Raw genomic sequence first — 19005 nt, forward strand, 5'->3', positions numbered from 1 at the left:
TTTTTGTTTGAGTAGCAATTGTAACACTGTCCAACTTGGGTCCTCTTTCATTTAAAGTTTAGATAGCCTCCATAAAAAAACTAAGAATGCAAGAATTAAAGCCAAGAAACCAAGACATAAAAAAGGAAAATCATCCTCTAGAACTGTGCAGAAATTAGTTGGCCTCCAATCAAAGTTATTTTTTGTAAGGGGGGGAAAAATTCAGCTTCTTATTCCAATCCTGTTTGAAGCAGTTAAAAACAAAACAAAACAAAATGGTTTTTCCAACTCCGTGAAGTAAGAGGAACTAGATTCAAGTGGCTAAACCTGAGTGTCCCATCGGATTACTACGCAAGGTTTCCCTTTATTTCCCCCCACAGTGGGCAATGCATGTCCATTGTGATTTATCTGGAGCTGGTTTCTTTTACACCCTCAGCTGATATAAAGTCGAGCTAGGACTGAGGCTGGAGATTTAGGGAGCATCTGGGAAGGCAGCCTCTGCAATCCGGAGAGAATGTAACAGTCGGAAACATGAGCAACGGCATGTGTCACTGACGTTCCCAGTGGTAGGAACACCGCTTTTTGCCTCTCAGCGCAGACAAGGAACAGAATTATGGATCTCCCTTGAAAATTTCCCCCAAGATTATGTGTGCTGCTTTGTTTTCATCCTAGATTTTTAACTTTTCGCTCCTGTTTCTGACCTAGAATGACCCAGGCTCGGGCTCTCCGGCAGGATTGTGAAGATTTGGCCAGCTTGGTTTCAAGGCCAACTGGCAAAGAGCAAGTTCTGAGAAGCGATGGTGATGAGGGCCTTTGTCCTGTTGGCTGTCTTTGTGGAAGCCTCTGCGAGATCTTGCACTCCGAATAAAGCAGGTATGCCCTGGGGCTAGCCCATCTTTCCCTAAAGGGAAGTTTCCAGAAGACTCTCTTTGCAAAGTTCAGAGCTCTGTGCTTCTCTTGCTATCAAAATGCAGTATCAGTACCCTAACCAAGTAGATGCAGTTAAGCATGCAGAGCCAACCAGACTTTTCCCGTGGGAAATAACAGTGCATTGGAGAAACTTGAGACTTTTAAAATTATAAAATCCTAGATAGATGAATGGATAGATAGATACATAAATAGATATGAAAATATTTATTTTTAACAAATAAATAATTTATTACAATAATTTAATAAATACATAATCTATTTCCTTTTTGACTTATTGAATCTATGCTCTGTGCATGAAATGGGCATTTTAAAAAAATTTAAATTATTTGCTCACTTCCATAAGCACAGAAATTTGTATCTATTTCTAAATTTATCTATATATTTTTTTAAGATTTTATTTATTTATTTGACAGAGATCACAAGGAGGCAGAGAGTCAGGCAGAGAGAGAGGGGGAAGCAGGCTACCTGCTGTGCAGAGAGCCTGATGAGGGGCTCGATTCCAGGACCCTGAGACCATGACCTGAGCCGAAGGCAGAGGCTTTAAACCACTGAGCCACCCAGATGTCCCCAAATTTATCTGTATTTCTAATCCATTCAATCTGGTTTAACAAATATATTCCTTAAAATAGATAAAAGCTGAAAAGTGGACCAGTTTTGAGTACATATTAAGTATCATACAGATATCACAAGATGTAGCAGAAACCTGAAAACTTCAGTGACTGAGGTTTGGGTAAAACAGTCATCACGGTTCATGAAGAATAGCAAGGGAAGTGTTTTTATCCAACTGCTTTGCATGTTCAGATGTGGCTAGAACCCACTGTCCTTTATGAATATTAATATAATCATCATACCTGATTTCAAGCCATGTGTGTCCTTTTCCTAGATGTCATTCTTGTGTTTTGTTATCCCAAAACCATCATCACCAAAATCCCCGAGTGTCCCTATGGCTGGGAAGTGCATCAGCTGGCCCTCGGGGGGCTGTGTTACAACGGGGTCCATGAAGGGGGTTACTATCAATTTGTGATCCCGGATTTGTCACCTAAAAACAAGTCTTATTGTGGAACCCAGTCCGAGGTAAGTCTAAGCCACACAATGAAGAGTTGTTAGGATCATGCAATTGGGGCCCCAAATTAAGATGTCTGCTGCCCACCCTTAAAAGGATTCAGAATTCACCAATCTCCTTTTAAGAGCCAATCCTGACTCTTATTTCCTGGAATGTTAGTGTTATTTAAATTCTTCTTCTCTGCCTAGTTTAAGTGACTCTTTGGATTCGAATTTTATTCTCCTAATTTGTTGCCTGAGTGAACTAAGCCACCTTTGGTGAGTAGAACAATACACATTTCCCACCTCCACCTTGCTCTGAGTTCTAAGCGTGTGCTCACAAGCTACCATCCTTCTGGGTTGGATGGCTCAAGACTTTGAAGTAGTTGGAAAGGTACTTTACAGGAGTAACCAAAGTATAATATAATTTATAATTGAGTCTTGTGAAGTACCTGGGACAGACAGTCAGAATTAGAAGGAACCACATGCAACCTCTTGCCGAATATCCTTATAGGTCAGAGGAGACGTCGGAGACCTTCCAATAAAGTCAAAGTTGGGGACCACAGGACCAGTAGAGGTATAGTCACAAAGGGAGTCTTCTCCATTGCTGACCTCTAGCATTCCTACTACCTTGATTACAGAAGATGTGGGGTCTCAGAAAATGACAGCAGACAGTCCCAAGGCCACCTCCTCTTCCTAAAGGTCCCATGAGGACTCAGTGATTTAGAGAGTTATGGACATGATTCACAGAAACAGCATGTCTTTGAGTATCCTGGAAGAGTGAACTAGAAATCATCCACGTGGTCTTAGGCAGGTCACCTCTCCCGTAGATGTTCAAGATCCCTTACAACTCCAATATTCTGTGACCTGGGAGTTCAACAAGCCAGAGGAAAAAGCCACAAAAGTAGTGTTCATTATTGGAAGAGGGAAAGAACAAATAATGACATGTTCTAGACATGGGAGATGGGCGAAGGCAGTCATGTAAGATTATTTGGATGGGGGAAGTGGATAAACAGTTGATGCTGGGAAACAGATATTCTTTAGCCTGTTCTTTTGGGGTAGAAGCCCAATACAGATCTCTTGTAAGTGTGCAACATTCAACCCATATTATTTTAAACAATCTTAGTCAAACATATTTAAGAACTCTTTGTGGAAATTCACAGCTCACCACTGACGTCTCCCCATAGGTCTGACCATCTTTGATCACTTTTCCCGGGACCCTCCTTCTCATCATGGGGTCCAGGGCCACCCTAACTGCCTTCTTCCTCTCTCCAGTACAAGCCCCCCATCTACCACTTCTATAGCCACATCGTTTCCAATGACAGCACAGTGATTGTAAAGAACCAGCCCGTGAACTACTCCTTCTCCTGCACCTATCATTCCACCTACTTGGTGAACCAGGCTGCCTTTGACCAAAGGTAAGTTGCTCTGAGAGTGGAGGGCTGGCTGCCTTGTGTGTGTTCTGCAGTCCCTGTCAATCAGGCGTGTTTCAGTCCTTATGCAAAATTCTCTCCCCTTTTCAGAGTGGCCACTGTTCACGTGAAGAATGGGAGCATGGGCACTTTTGAAAGCCAGTTGTCTCTCAACTTCTATACTGTAAGTGGTCTCCAGGATCTCATTAGTGCCCTGTGGTCTTTTCAGGAGATGACGGGAGGCTTCCTTGGGGTTTGCTCTTCCCTAAGCTCTCTGCAGAGCCCCATTCTTGAATTCAAATTAAGACATCAGCTTCGGTCTAGTTTTAAACCTCTTCAAAGACTAGATGCCACAGGAAGGTTGAGTCATAGACTGGGTAGAGGAGCCATAAAAGGGCCACGGAGATATAAAGTGCACGTTCCCATCTTACGATAAAACTGAGGCAAGGGCAATCCTCTGAGTCATCAGAAGTCAAGAGGCAGTAAGACAGCCTGTGTCTGACTCATAAACTGTCTTAGTTTCCATTGCAACCCGCTCCAGAGAGTGGTATTAGAATCTAGCTCCTGTTAAAGTGTCACTGAAGTTTAAGGCACCATTTGGTCTCTCAAAATAAAACTAAATAAGCCACAGCCATTAGTCCAGCTGCCCTCCTGTCTAGAAGGGGTGTTAGGTTTTTTAAACCTGCAGCTTCCAACGAAGAGGCATACTTACAGTGAGTGACCCTCCAGCTGGCTAGTGGAAGATGCAGGCAGAAATAGAAACTTTTACAAAGAACGTTAGAACTGGGAGATATCCTTAGAAGCCATCGTGCCCAACGCATTCATTTCACAAAAGAAAGGACTCTATTACCTGGAATTCCACTGGCCTTGAACTCTTTGAACTTGCTTTACCTGCTGCCTAGAAGCTACCAATCCAGGTGAACTCAGAAGGTGAGAGATCCTCTAGAAGGAATCCCAGAGTCACCAGGTCCATTTTACGGTCAAGGATCTACAGCACAGAAGGAGGAAATGGTGTGCCCATGACCCCACAGAGAGTGTGGAGCAGTGCCCAGTCTAACATACGGATCTCTTGGCACTGCTCTCTGAGCCTTACTTCCTATGAAGGGGATGGAGCTTGGGTTTCATGATCCCTCTTTTGCACTGGCCTCATTCAGGGCTCTGTGTTTAATTTCATATTCAAAATTTTGATTCTTTTTTTTTTTTTTTAAAAGGACTGTAAGTCATAGAAAAGTTAAGGTCCCAAAGAACCTAGGTTGGACCCTGACCACACATGGCTAGTGGTTAATTCCAGAGAAAAGGAATCCCTTAGAACTCCTGGGCCTATAATCAGGAGGGTGAATGCAATATGGACCAGCAGGGGGATTAAAAGATGACAACATCATAATGGCTGAAGGTTGTCCAGAGAGAAAAACGGACTCACTCATCCACAACAGTCTCAGGGGACATCACGGCAATGGCTGGTCTTTACTACTGAGCCCCTGTCCAGATATGCACGATTGTTATCTTAACCAGATAAAATCATAGAGATGATCCTATGAAGATTTTATGACAGCTGGCAATAGAGAGGCATGAGGGTTCACCCACCATCTGCCATGTTGGGCTAAGTTTCAGAAATATATATATCACATCTTAGCGCTGGAAGGAATCTGTTCTTTTTTAAGAAGACAAACAAACAAGAAGAGGTGTAGCTTCATCACCTCCCGGATCATGCCCTGGGCTGGAGAGACAGACTTACCAGGACACTTTCTTGAGCTGTTCTAGAAATGAGGCTAAGGCGTCCCCTGGGGCCCATCAAGACCCTTACAGGACAAACAGATCTCAGCAAAGAGGGGGTCTGATGTTGCAACAGAAACTTTTGTACTGATTAATATTCCTACCATGGGCTTGGTTTCCTAGGCCTGACCCGCGCGGCTGGTATTTTTCTTCTCCTCCCTTCTTCCGCTCTGAGAGCATTCTTGTGTGTCTCTGAAGCAACAGCTGCCCCCTGCATACATTTCCATCAAATTACCAGAGACAGAGCTGTGCCCTCGATGGGACAAAGGAATCAATGCACAGCTAATTGCTTAGGATTCCAAAAGCTCCGAGTGTTGGGCTCCAAAACCACCAGTTCTACTCAACGTGCTTCCTCTTTTCTCCCTCTACCCTCTCCCACTCAGTCCTGCCAACAGCCCATAGTTGATATTCCTGGCAAGAAGTCAGGAATTGACTTTATTTTGGCCCCTAATCCAAAATAAAGGAAGGTAGTCAGCTTGCAGAAGTGGACTAGCAGTGTACTTAAGAAAATAGTCTGCCATTGGCCCACTGGTTTAAGGTCTAGTTTTGCCATTTACTAGTTGTGTGATCTTGGGTAAGTTAGTTAACCCCTTGGGGCCTTCGTCTATTAATTTGTTAAATAAAAATAATAATAGCACTTATCCCATATGTTTATTATGAGGATTAAGTAAAACTATTTTTATGAAGCATTTACCATACTACCTGGTACAAGGTATGTGCCTGCAAAAGCAGCCAAACTCATGGTCACAGCCTTTGGCCCCATATAAAGTGAAAACTCTGAGAGTTCCTGGCACCAGCAGCTACCATTATAGTGCTGTTACCTTTACACCATCAATGTCAGTGTGGGATTGGGTTGACTTCTATGCAATCAAAATAGTATTGACCATTCTTCTTAGTTAGACAGAGACCCGGGGAAAGACTTGGGATAGAAAAAATGCAAGCAATAGAGCAAATTCATAGGCTTCCAAAGTCAGAACAATCTTCAGAGGTGGTCAACCTTGACCTTCCACCCAATGTCCAAAGCTCTTCTGCAAGATTGCTAAAGAGTGGGCTCCCTACCTTTCCCAAGGACAAGGGCAAGTTGACCTTTCCCATTTTCGATCAGCCTGTGAGATCTGATATCCTGAACCATAGCCCATTAGTCATTGTTCTGTCTTCTGAAATAATACTGAGTCATGATGTTGCTGATGGCCCTTCAACTATCTCAAGCTTATCTTCCCCAACATCTCCTGACCACTGGTGCTCCATCATCCTATTCCCTCCTCCCTGGGGACTATCCAGTTGGCCACTGCCCCACTACAAAGCAAAGCCCAGACCTGAAATGTTATATTCTAGACCCTTTCAGACATCTGCAGGGCACAGTGGGTCAGGGGTGACCTTCTTAGTTCTGAAAGACTCTAGGAACATGTTCCAGAATTATATTAGCTTTGTGCTGCTCTCTTTCATTTCTATCTCACATTGAGCTTATAAGCAACAATAGCTCCCAGATCTTGCCCACATGAACCTCTGTTAAAACAGATGTACTCATCCTAACCGTGTCAATGGATCATTGTGATTCAGTCTTTCTATCAAGTAAAGGGACTGGAAGGCTTGATTTTTCAAGGTGTTCTTCCCTCCTGTTCCACAAATGAGTAGTTTATGTGGTGTTTCTATGTTTCCAGGAATGCCAAAACAAATGATACAGGTATTATAGGATAAAGATATCTGGAAATAGGCCCCTAACTATGTTATAAAGAAAGTAGGAGGAGATCATGCTGAGAAGAGGATTGCCTTAGCTATAAGGTGAGAAGTGGAGAAACCGACCATTAAAAGTGTTTGTTTCAGAAATGGAATTAACAGTACAGATTCTCCTCTCCACTTTGTAAGAGAATCACACGTAGAAGCATTATTCCAATATTCTACTACCCCATGGGCTGGTTCCTGGGAGATGGGGCTGAGAGAAGCACCTGTGGCTAGGTTGGGAGACTGCACTGTGGTCCCCAGATTAGGTCCCACATTTGTTAACAGTCTTGGGAAATACGACAAGTCTCAGAAAGTAATCATAAACAGTAACAACCATTGTAAATCTGCCACTCTCACTGTATGCTAAACTAGTAAATCACTGATGGTTAAGAACATTATTGTTTAATTATTGCAACCATTTAAGGGGTACAGAGGTTGGCCGACAGGAAGAAAAGAACTGACTTCTGAGTGACTGACTTAGGGAGCCCTAGCTGGACCCACAATCAGGAAAAAATATAAGAGCCACTAGAAGGTGATTCTGAGGCCTCTCAGCAAATGCCCTAAATTAGATGGTCAGGGGCTAAAGTCCATCGTAACTAGATATCCTTGCTGACTCTGTTTACTCATTGTTGTTCTGCAAATCTCTAAGTCCATGAAACTCAATCTTTTAACTAGCATCCTGGTTTAAGCTTTATGCTTCTATTATGTAAAATCACCATCATAAAAACATCTCTGCAAGGTTGATGAAGGCAAAGATTACTTCCATTTTGCAGATGGGGAACTGAGGCCCAAATGTCTGACTTGCCTGTAAGTTGGTGGTGGGAGCTAGGATTAGCCCAGTGACCTTGTCCTTCTGTCTTGATGGTTTTGTCTCTGGAGGCTCAAATCAGAGAGTAGTGAAATGTTGTTACTAAAGTTGAGTGAAACTAAGACAGTGAATGGAGAAATCAGCCTCCTTGGGTAGGTCCACTGGACATACTACTATATTATAATAACTCCCCCAGAACTGCCTGATGAAGATACCAAGTGAAGACCACACACACCGCACCAGGGACCAATGGCTGTTGCTCCTGTATTTCAATCAGGGCCATACTCCCTTGGCACTTAGAGAGGCGACCACAGTCTTCTGGATCCATTCCCATAGCCTCTCCCACTTCACCCTCTACCCCCCTCACTTCCTACCTTTCCCCAACTCCCTCTGCTCACTCAAGCTTCAGCATATTAGCCTCCTTGCTGTCCTGCTAGCCACACTGTCACCTGGGGCTTTTGCCTTAGCTGGAACATTCTTCCCCAGATGCCTGCGTGCACTACAGGCACTATAGAAGCATTTCTTTGTATCCGTACTTAGCCTGGAAACACAGGCTTCCTTGCTTCCTTCAAGTCTTGGTTCAAATGTCACAACCTTGATGAGAGCTCCTTAACTACAACTGTATTTAAACTTGTAGCTTGCCCTCCTTACACTTCCAATTTACCCTCCCCTCCTCTACATTTGTTAGTTTTTATTTTCCTTTTTAAAAAAAAAAAGATTTTATTTATTTATTTGACACAGAGAGATCACAAGCAGGCAGAGAGGCAGACAGAGAGAGAGAGAGAGAGAGAGAGAAGCAGGCTCCCCGCTGAGCAAACCGCCCAATGTGGGGCTCAATCCCAGGACCATGAGATCATGACCTGAGCCAAAGGCAGCGGCTTAACCCACTGAGCCACCCAGGTGCCCCTGTTACAGTTTTTCTATGTCATGTACTGTATTCTCTTGCAACATATTGAATAATTCACTTGTCTACTGTCTATGGTCTGCATCCCTTGCTGGAATGTCAGGTGGTTAGAGACAGAGATCTTTGCTTTGTTCCCAGCTATATCTCCAAATACTGGATATCCTGACACAGAGACTATCCCAATATAGAGAGTGGTGCCTGACACACAGTAGGTGATCAGTTAGTTATTGCTGTTGCCTTTGTTGGTAACTGTACTGGAATGAGATCATACACTCTCTGACCCAGGCTGGAATCTGCTCAGGCAAACAGTGGAAGTAAGCAAGAGATAAGCGGGGTTGTCTATGTTTTATCCCTATCCTCATGGGTGATTAAGTAAAGCCCAGTGATTCAGCATTCTTGGATTCTGCCTTTTTTCTATAAGCCAAATCTTGCTCCTGGCTGGCAGAGATGGGACATATAGTATGTGTCTCATTGTGACCAGCAAATCCAGAGATGGGATACCCTCATCCCTTCCAAGATGGCACCAGCATCCTAGGAAGTACTGCTTCTCTAGTCACTGAGGGTCTCTGTGGTCTTGCACATGCCCGTGCCCTTGGATGTGTCCCCACCCCCACCTCACCCCAGACCATCTGCTCCTATCACACCCAGCTGCTCAGTCTGAGAGGTTGTAATGTCCAGTGTCAATTTCCTCCCAAAGAATGCCAAGTTCTCCACGAAGAAGGAAGCCCCTTTTGTCTTGGAAACATCCGAAATTGGTTCAGATCTGTTTGCAGGAGTAGAAGCCAAAGGGTTGAGTGTCAGGTAAGTATGTTTCCTCCCTGTTTATATTTTTAAAGCCAAAGAAGAGAAAAAAAAGATCAGCCAAGAGACTTTTTAATTACCAGATGTTTCTAGGCATACAACTCTCTGGCTCAAGGTGATGCATTTTATTGCATTTCCAGGTTTAAAGTGGTTTTGAACAGCTGTTGGGCCACCCCGTCAGCCGATTTTATGTACCCCCTTCAATGGCAGCTAATCAACAAGGGGTAAGTACCACCCTCCAGAGCACAGTGCTGAGAAGTGGGGTAGGTCTGGGGATCCTTTGGCTTGGGATGGCTTGGGAAGAAGAGGTGAAGCCTCGGGGTCACATCTGTGACACCCTCTGTGCCTCCGGACTGAGCACGGATACTAGCAAATATTTATACAGAGCTTTCTGGTACCAGGTACTCTTCTGAGAGCTTCACCATTTATTAACTCTTTTGCCTTACAAGAGGCAGCCATTATGACTACCATCCCTATTTTTGAGGTGAGGAAACTGAGGCACAGGAAGGGTTAAGTAATGTCACTTACTTATGTGTGTATTTGTGGGGAAGTGAGTTCAAACCCAATTAATCTGACACCAGAACCCTGGTTAAGACCTAAATCAGACAGTCTGTATAAAAAGCTAAGCATGTAGTACCTAGCCAGTATCCAGTCATCTTAATACCACTGTTTTTGTTACTGATTCAGTAGATAATGGGATAATGGGGAGTTCTTAAAATTTCTGAGTAGAGGACAAAAGTACTGGGATTCTATAATGGAAAGACAATTCTGGAAGTCATCCATGGCATGGATTAGAAGCAGTGCATGGGGGAGGGGGGTGGAAAGACCAGATTAGAGGCCATGGCCTGAACTGAGGTGTAGCCAAGTGAATGGGAAGGTCATCCAAGGGAGGGAGAGGTGATCGAAATTTAGCAACCAATCAGATATGGGGTGGAGAGAAGGACAGGGCAAGAAGCCCGAGAAATATGTGCCATCACAGTTATGGGTTGTAGAGGTGAGGAACTGTTTGGTGTTGGGCATTAGGGAAGAAGATTCTGGATAAGGGTTTGGAGTCTCCTTGAGTTCAGGGATGACATGTTGAGCTTGAGAGGACAGTTTTCTGGAAAACACCTAGAACTGTACTTCTGGAAAAGAGAGGACAGGTTGAGCTAGATTAGAGATGTGGGCATCAGACACACAATGAACAGTAAACGCAAAAGAGACCATTCCCCAAACCCAAATGGACCGGTGTGCCCGTGCTGCCACCAGAAGCCTTCAGAGCTAAGTAAACATTGGGGCTGGGGACAAAAATGATTAGATAACAAAGGCAGAGCCACCTTGGACCTTTAACTATTTATTTTTACTTAACAAACACGTAACAGCACTTACAACATACCAGCGTGTTCTAGGTCAGTGCCTTACAAATACTAATTTCATCAAACCCCTAGAAAGTAGGTAGTACTTTAGTAGTAGAAATCTGAGGTGTAAACAGGCTTAGAAACTTGCCCAAAGTCTAGAGCTAGTCAGGGGATGGACGATTTGGGACTCAACTCAGGCAGCATTATTTCCTGAGAGATGTCGGTAGGACAGGACAGCAGAACCACATCTAAGTAACCCAGAAAAGGTTCCTGCAGAGATGGTAGCTTCATTTGGACGTCATACCTATCACAGAAGGATTCCTTTAGGTTCTCTTGACAATGGTGCAATCAAATGACTTCGGGGCGATTGTGAAATAAATTCGTGACCTATAGGGGCCTGAAATTATGATCAGGCTCTGGGAAGCTCTCAGACAATGGCTACACAGGACAAAGGCTCTGCCATACCATGGAAACCTCTCCCTGCAAATTGCTCTGGTACTGTTGCTTCCAACTGGCAGATGTGTAAGGTGGTAGACAAAGGAACGCTTGTGGCTTTGAGGTGGTCTACAGAGGCAGTCCCCAGACTCTAGTGCATATAGGAATTTCCCAGGGTATCTGTTACACATGCAGGCACACAGCTGACCTACCCCATCAAAGGGTTCCTGGGCAAACCCTGAGAACCTATGTTGAAGCAGAGCCAAATTAAAGAAGTCCTCATCTAGTTTCATATTCTGCCTAGCTAAAATGGCCCCTTGAGGTTGGAGATACTTGCACAAAAACCAGTGAAAAGAGAGGAATGAGAAAGTCCACTCCCTTAATCTCCCAGATGCTTTGGGTTCACACTGGACCCTTTTGGAGGAAAATCCAGTTTCCCAGATCATACAGAGGGGTTAGAAGAGATGTATTATTAGGAATTTTGATCTTCTGTCGGGAAGAAGGCTCCTGTGATGATGTTGTAAGAGTCTCCCTTGGGTATTCCACCATCCCAAGTTGTCTGTCACAGAGGGGCAAGTGCCACAGCCAGTGCCAAGAGGCAGCAGAGCCAAGACATCTAATAAGCCCACCCAGGACTTGCTTCCTCCCGCCCCCAACAAAGCTCTGTTTACATTGTTTTCCCTTGGCTGACACCATGCCTTGGACACTCCAGCTGCAAGGAGCTATTTTAAGGACTCGGGTCCTGAGTTCATGCAAGGCTCTCAGGTTTATTCACCAAATGAGCCTCCAAGGTCTTGTTTCACAACTCGGAAAATGCCTCCAGCTCTGTCATTGCTCAGAGGTCACCACAACCATGGCCAGGCTTCTGACCTTTGGTCCAGAATAAGGTATACCGTTCACTTCTCGTTTTAGTCACTAACTCATGGAGTTGGCGTTCCTTCAGTCCTACCTCTAATTTGCCCCCTGATGTCTGGTTCTGATGGATGTGTGGAGGAGGGCACATCTCAAGGGCTCTCAGATAGCGGGGGTGGCTCTCTGGTGTGTGTATACTGGGTTGGATTGACAATGGAGTCAGAGAGACACTCTCGGAGGAGAATTAATTTTGGGGTCCTCTGTGGTGCTGTCCCCTGGTCTTAAGCTTTTGGACCCATAGACTTTCTTCCACAAAGGACAGAATCTGCCGATCCTTGCCACCTGCAGACAATACTCCCCAAAGTGCACGTGGGCCTTGTTGTACATTCGTGTCTGCTCCCAACACCTCGCTGAATGTCTGCCACCTCGGTAGGGAATGAGCGTGTGTTTGGTAAATGAAAAACATTATTTTCATCCTAAATTATTACCTTTGGGATTTTGGGATTTTCCAAATGTTACATTCTCATAGAGAATTCGGAAAATATATAAAGATAAAAGAAGAAAGCAGAAACCGTCCATAATTCCACCACTCCGTAGTAGCCAGTATTAACATTTAGATGGTATCCCTCTGGTCTTTTTTTTTTTTTTCTGTGCCTATATTAAAAACATGACCAAATTTTTACAAAGATAACTATACAATATAGAATTTAAATAGCACAACGTAAATTCAAAGTTCCCAGCGGCAAGCCCTCACAATATACACAGAGAAGGGCGGAAGGTATGACTTGGCTCAGGTGGCTATGGCAGCGCTCTGGGAAGTGCTGTCTTTATCTTGTACTTGTACTGGGAGTCAGTCCCTGTCCCAGTCCTTCAGATGACTTCGTCTCTCAGGAATTTCCCTTCTTTGAGATCGAGGTGTGGTGATTGACGGGGTGTGCCGCTTCTCCTAAGTCTCCCCCCTTCCACCCCACTGCCCCCTGTCTATACAATGAGAACCAGCACACCACCCCACAGGTCCTCAACTTGACCCCATATCCTGAAGATACGCAAGGTGCTGCCAGTCAACGTGCTTTGTAAGGATAACGTGCTGTATAGAAGCCCAGGACTGTGTTGCTATTGTCTGCCAATCTACCTCAGATTTTGCTAGAGTTCACGAAGTAATTCTCCCTCCTCCCTGCCCCATCTGCTCCAGCTGCCCCACGGATGAAACTGTCCTCGTACACGAGAATGGGAAAGATCACAGGGCCACCTTCCAGTTCAACGCTTTCCGGTTCCAGAACATCCCCAAACTCTCCAAGGTTTGGTTACACTGTGAGACATTCATCTGTGACAGCGAGAAGCTTTCCTGCCCAGTGGTGAGCCTCCTCTCTCCAGAATGAGAATGTGACCTGAGGTGGGGGTGAGGGGTGGTATTTGAGAAGATGTATTTTTAGCTTGGAATCGTAACCAGACCAGTGGACATGTGCGCTGAGGGCATTCTGGAAGAAAGGTCACTGGGTGTAGGGGCAGACATTCGGGCTCTGTTCGTCCTGCCACCAACAAGCTACAGGGTCTGGCACATGTCTCTTACTTTCTGGAGCCTGGTTTCCTCATCTCTAAAGACAGTGGTGATGTGATAAGTCACCGTGGTCCTTCTCTTTTCAGAGAACCGTATTAGGTAAAATGAGTATAGTAACAGGTCAGGCATGGAAATGCTTTGAAAACGTTAAAAGCACAAGGAAAATTCAAAATGTCGGTAGTAGCAATAGGTACTGGATGGAGTCAAAAGCTGCATACTTTTAGCTCTTGCCTGGCCAGCTTAAGGGTCCATCCCTATGACTTGAAACGAGCCAGAGAGATGCCACAGAAATTCCCAACACCCGTTACTGCTGTGAACTGACTTTGTGAGAGGAAGCGCTTGGCAGCAGGGCCCCAGGTTCACAGCCAAGTTCAGTGCAGCCCAGGCCAGGGGCCAGTTTCCCCTCTGCACCCCCCACACCGAGAAGCTGCTACAGAATCCATCCATGGACATGCAGAGCGAATCCCAGGTGGGAGACAGGTTTCCACGACAGCCAGGCGTGAACCCGGTCCTTAGGACAGTGGTGCCACAGCGTGGTCCCCAACAGCTTCAGCATCACCTGGAAAATTGTTAGGGACGCAAATTCTCAGGCCCCCCAGACAGCCTGATTCAGAAATGCTGGGTGGGCCCAGAAATCTGTGCTGTAACAGCCCCTCCAGGTGATTCTGAGGCACGCTCGGGCTTGAGAACCACTGCCTTCACGGAACAGTGATAAATCACGAATGGCCGCCTGCTCCCATCTGTCCGGGTTAGAGACCCCAGAGAGCAGGAACGCGGTGTTTCTCAAGAGGACACCTGCTCACGTAGCCTGTGGTAACCAACCCCCAAAAAAGATAAAGATTATAATCTCTCTACTCATTTGTTTTAGCCAGAAAATGGTCACACAGAAGCACGAAAAAAGGGGGAGGGAGCACACAGATATCTTACAGGTGATGAAGGGATAATTAGCGGCCCTACATTTTAAAGAGAAAAGAAAATGAGCCAGAGCACACTTCGCAAGTGTCAGGAGACTAAGGGCAGGCAAAAGCCTCACTTCTTATCAGAAGAAACCGGGCCAATCCCTCCCACATCCAACATCTCCCCACCTCACCCCACCCCACCCCGCCCCCAGGATTTCTTCCAGTTTAAAGAGTTCCTAGAGTAAAGCTTTGTCCTTCTCCCAAGTTAGAGAGGGAATCAAGCCAGAGCTCTGGATAATGCACAAATAAATAGAAAGACAAGTAAGGTAACCAAGATCTGTTGACTGGGGAATTTTGACTCTATCAAGTGTGCGACTTCTTTTTTTAATCTCTCGCCTTTCTCTCTTTTCTCTCCTGTGTGCATTTCTCATGCCCCCTCCCCCACTCTTCCCCCCATCCCCGCCCCTCCCCCACGGCGGGGGTTCTTCAGACCTGTGACAAGAGGAAGCGGCTCCTCCGGGACCAGACAGGGGGCGTCCTGGTGGTGGAGCTCTCCCTCCGTAGTAAGCTTCTCTGTTTTCCGAAAGCCTGAGTTCCTGTGGGGCTGCGTTTACAGGCACAGCGGGTCGGAGCATTTTCACTGAATTGCCAAACCAGTTGTGCTTGTCGACACTACCTTCACCTGCGACTCAAGGTTTCCCACCTGATGAGGAGGGGGCGGGCGAGGGGGAAGCCATAGCTCAGGCCAAACCAAGAAGTTGAGGTTTGTTCACTACCCTGAAACTCTCTGTCTGCAGCCTAAATTCCAGTGCCCCCAAGGAATTAGGAAGTGCTGAGCTTCCCGGCAGAGCGGGCAGCCAACTGTAATAGCGGACAACAAAATGTACTGGGAATGTCCAGTGCAAGTCAACAAAACTCCATAGAGCATCCAGTGCTGGCCCTGGGCTGGGCTGGACCCTGGGCTTCAGAATTAAAGGAGACCACATGGCCCTTGTCTTCAAGAACTCATCACCTCGCAAGGAGAGAGCTGCTGAATGCCAAGGGCAAGGGAGGGGACGATCAGTGGGGGTGCAGGACGTAGGGCGCTACGGGAGTTCACGGCAAGGGGATTCACCCTAATCCAGGGCCTAGGGAAGACTCCCGTCAGTAATCCTGCAGTGTGACCAGAGAGGTATGACCTGAAGGGTGGGCAGGGCCTGTGGAAAGAAGGCTGGGGCCTTTAGTAGCTACACAATTTTTACTAACTAAGAACAATTTTTACCTTCTTATGTGGTTGAAAAAAAAATCAAAAGAATAATAGTTCATATTTTATGGTATATCAAAAAAATGATATGAAATCAAATTTCAGTTTTCTATAAAGTTTTATTGGAACACAGCCACGCGTGTTCATACACGGTGCTGTCTCCAGATGTTTTCACCCTATGGAGACAGCGTCAAGTAGTTCCAATAGGGGCCATAGGGCCCACAGCGGAAATACTTATTATCTGGCCCCTTCCAGAAAGTTTACAAACCCCTGCCTTAGAAAACCAAGGAGAAAATGGTTTTCTTCTTCTTTCAAAGAAGCTTTGGTGAACCCTGCTATAAACTTTGTCTTAAAGTCAATGGGGGGCTATTGGTTTAATTGGGAGAGCACGTGGTCAGGTCTGTATTTTGGAAACACAGACCTGAGGCTCCTTCCTTGATCTTTCCTTAAACCTTCAGCTTTCTCTCTCTTTACTCTTTACAGGCAGGGGATCCTTCCGTCTCTATAGCTTCTCAGGTAAGGAAAAGAGGCACCTCCGGGAAGGGTCATGGGGCAATGCCTTTAAAAGGTACATGTGTGTTTTAAAAGAAGCTTAGCTTTGGCCCCAGCAAAACCTTGAGGAATTGAAAGCTGCTCTTTAAAGCACACCTGAGTGGGACAGAAGGGGGTAGAGGTAGACTGATGTCTCTCCAGCCAGCCCCTGAGCTCTGCAGGGAGGGTGCATCTGGAGACAGATTGGACGAAGCAGAATTGGGTCCCACCTCTCAGCAAAAAACATCACCAGGGGGCTTTGCTTGGGTTCCTGCATTAAGAGAATGTGATTTTCAGTGATATATTTTTTTCAACAAATATCTCGGAGTCCTTGCTATGACTCTGCCCCTCATTCACTAAATGACCTTGGGCAATGAACTCACCCTTCCACTCCCCAGTCTCCTCTAAGAAATTGGGCGAATAATGGCTCCTATCATACATGCCTGCTCTATGGATTAAATGTTACAACCAAGGGCACCAAAGAATGCCCTGCATACAGCAAATATCAGTAAGAACAGCCGTCATTACTCTTCTAGGCACTGGAGCTCCTACAGAGGGAGATAGTCAAGGCCTCTGCCCTTCCCTGTGGTGAGACGTGTTGGAGTGGGGGTAGAGAAATGATTTAGATAGTGGCCAGGGAAGCCTCTCACAAGAAGAAACATTTCAGCTAAGACCCAAGACCTTACCAAATGATGAGGAGAACAAACTAGGGGAGGAGATGGGGGAGACAGTTCTATTTATTAATAAACTCAGAGATATAGACTTTGCTCTCACAGTTACAGGAAATCACGTAAATCAACTTTTTAAGACTCTAATCCCAGATGTTCATTTCTAAAGAAGTCCCATAGTGAAAGCCCTAAGGTAAAACGTGCCATCACGGTGTTGCCCATATTTAGACGAGGAAGAGGGCAAGGAACTGACAAAACCGAGGGGCAGAAACCCCAAAAGATAAATGGATTTTATATAAAATGTGCAGTTTTATGAAAACCCTCTTAATGCTTCCGGTTGACTCTTTTGTCCAGTTAACCCTTTGTTGCCTTGTCCTTGCTCCACGTCAAGTGTTTCTGTCTGCTCTCCTGTCTGATTCACAGATGTCCTCTATCACCTCATCGTCATGCTGGGGATTTGCATCGTGTTGTAGGAAATCACCAGGCAGCCAGCAGCATCTCCTCCACCCAAAATCACCTCCTGTGTCCCTGACAAACTTTTACCGTGCTGCCAGCAAGAACCAACAGAAGAGCATACTGTTGGGAAGCAGAGAATAGTGCTTTGCCAATAACGTGTTCCAGTGATTTTTGTGAATTTCAGTGATTGCCTTTGGTGCCTCACTTCCTCCTGGGACTTCCTGTGGCTCCGAGATCCTGCAGTTCCTCTCCTGCGGCTGGTGGAGAAGTCTCTTTCCCCCCAAGCTCAAGGCAGGGCTGCAGAGGACTCCTTTGAAAGCGATTCTAATTTTAAAAGTCTAGCACACCCAACCAAGTGCAGCTGAGCATTGAGGAGAATGTAGGGCATAACCGCAAAGTCAGTGCTAAGTACAGAATGAACAGGAATAGCCAACTTTGCCAAGGGGGGCCTTTGTCACTGATGCCCTGCGATGCTTATTTAAGAACCAGGGCTGAGCCACCAGGCAGGGGTTTCGATCTTTCAAATGATAATGCAGGAATCAGACTGGAATATAATACTCAAATCTGAGTGTTAGAAAGGAAAACAACTCTTGAGAGGCCACCAGGGCTAACCCAATTTGTTTTTAGTATAGTGTTTCTTAAATAAGTATAAACATTATATAGATATTAACTTGTTTTTAGAGCTGATAGAGATTTCAAAAATCAAAAGAAAATGAACGATTAAATAGGACTAAGAAGAATAAAACCCACATTAGCAGAAATTTGACATCATGATGTGGCATTGCCTAAATGAAACCACTGCTGGCACAGGACGCTGGAGTGACATCTGTGACAGGTCCTCTGAAATTTGTCAACCCAATCCTACTCTACATCTTGTGATGCGCAATGCTCTCGCAATTTGTTTTTTTCTATTTGATCTAAGAAATCTTCATCTGTGCGGAATGGTCTGACCTCATTTAGTCTTTCTTGAACAGTCAAGCGTGTATCTATCTGTTTTTGTCTCCTTGACTTATGACTTACGACTTAGAATGGAACCTACCAAAAAAATCAGAAACACAACTGCAAAAATGGCCAGTGGCATCACAGGGCACCACACCCTGAGGCCAGCCCCAGCCCAGGGATTAAGAATGCATGGATGTTAATGATTTACAGGGTCAACAACAACAACAACAACAAACTGAAGAGCCAACCCTCATAGACCCCTGGGCAAGTCCCAAGAATACACTGTCAACACCAGAAGCTAGAATGGGACAGGAAAAGCCCGAGCTCTCACTTCTTTTCTTAGTCCTGTACAGACTTAATGAGTGGGCTTTTACTTTGAAAACCCATCAGTGTGTCTCTCTGTGGCTAATGTATTTGAGAGGTTTTGAGATGTGTAGTTGGCTGGGTCTTTTAGAACTGTGCTGAGGAACTCAGGAATCCAGCTAGTTCCAAATTTCTGGAAACATGGAGTACACGTTTGTTTAGCAACAGACTAGATTCAAATGACTCAGCGGCGTCTAAACTGTTCCCAAAGCTGGAGCTTCAGCCGGTTTGGGATTTCTTCTTTTTATAAATTCAGAATTTTTATAACAAGGAAGGACAGAAGACATTTTATTGGTTCTAGTCAAAAACTCTTAAATAGCCTACTTAGAGCCATGATCAAATCTTTGGCCA

At 45.3% G+C, this 19005-nt stretch overlaps 1 protein-coding gene across 1 annotated transcript; it reads left to right on the top strand.

The window, feature by feature from the left end:
• Nucleotides 1–773: 773 nt before the first annotated feature.
• Nucleotides 774–17582, top strand: TECTB (tectorin beta). The gene is made up of 10 exons (XM_044236663.1): nucleotides 774–852; nucleotides 1793–1983; nucleotides 3226–3368; nucleotides 3474–3546; nucleotides 9267–9370; nucleotides 9511–9594; nucleotides 13187–13349; nucleotides 14942–15014; nucleotides 16178–16210; nucleotides 17317–17582. Exons 1-10 carry the CDS (start codon nucleotides 777–779, stop codon nucleotides 17364–17366), a joined length of 990 nt encoding a protein of 329 aa, XP_044092598.1. The 5' UTR covers nucleotides 774–776; the 3' UTR covers nucleotides 17367–17582.
• Nucleotides 17583–19005: the final 1423 nt, after the last annotated feature.

This window comes from Neovison vison, chromosome 2 (assembly GCF_020171115.1).
Source record: "Neovison vison isolate M4711 chromosome 2, ASM_NN_V1, whole genome shotgun sequence".
Lineage (NCBI taxonomy): Eukaryota > Metazoa > Chordata > Mammalia > Carnivora > Mustelidae > Neogale > Neogale vison.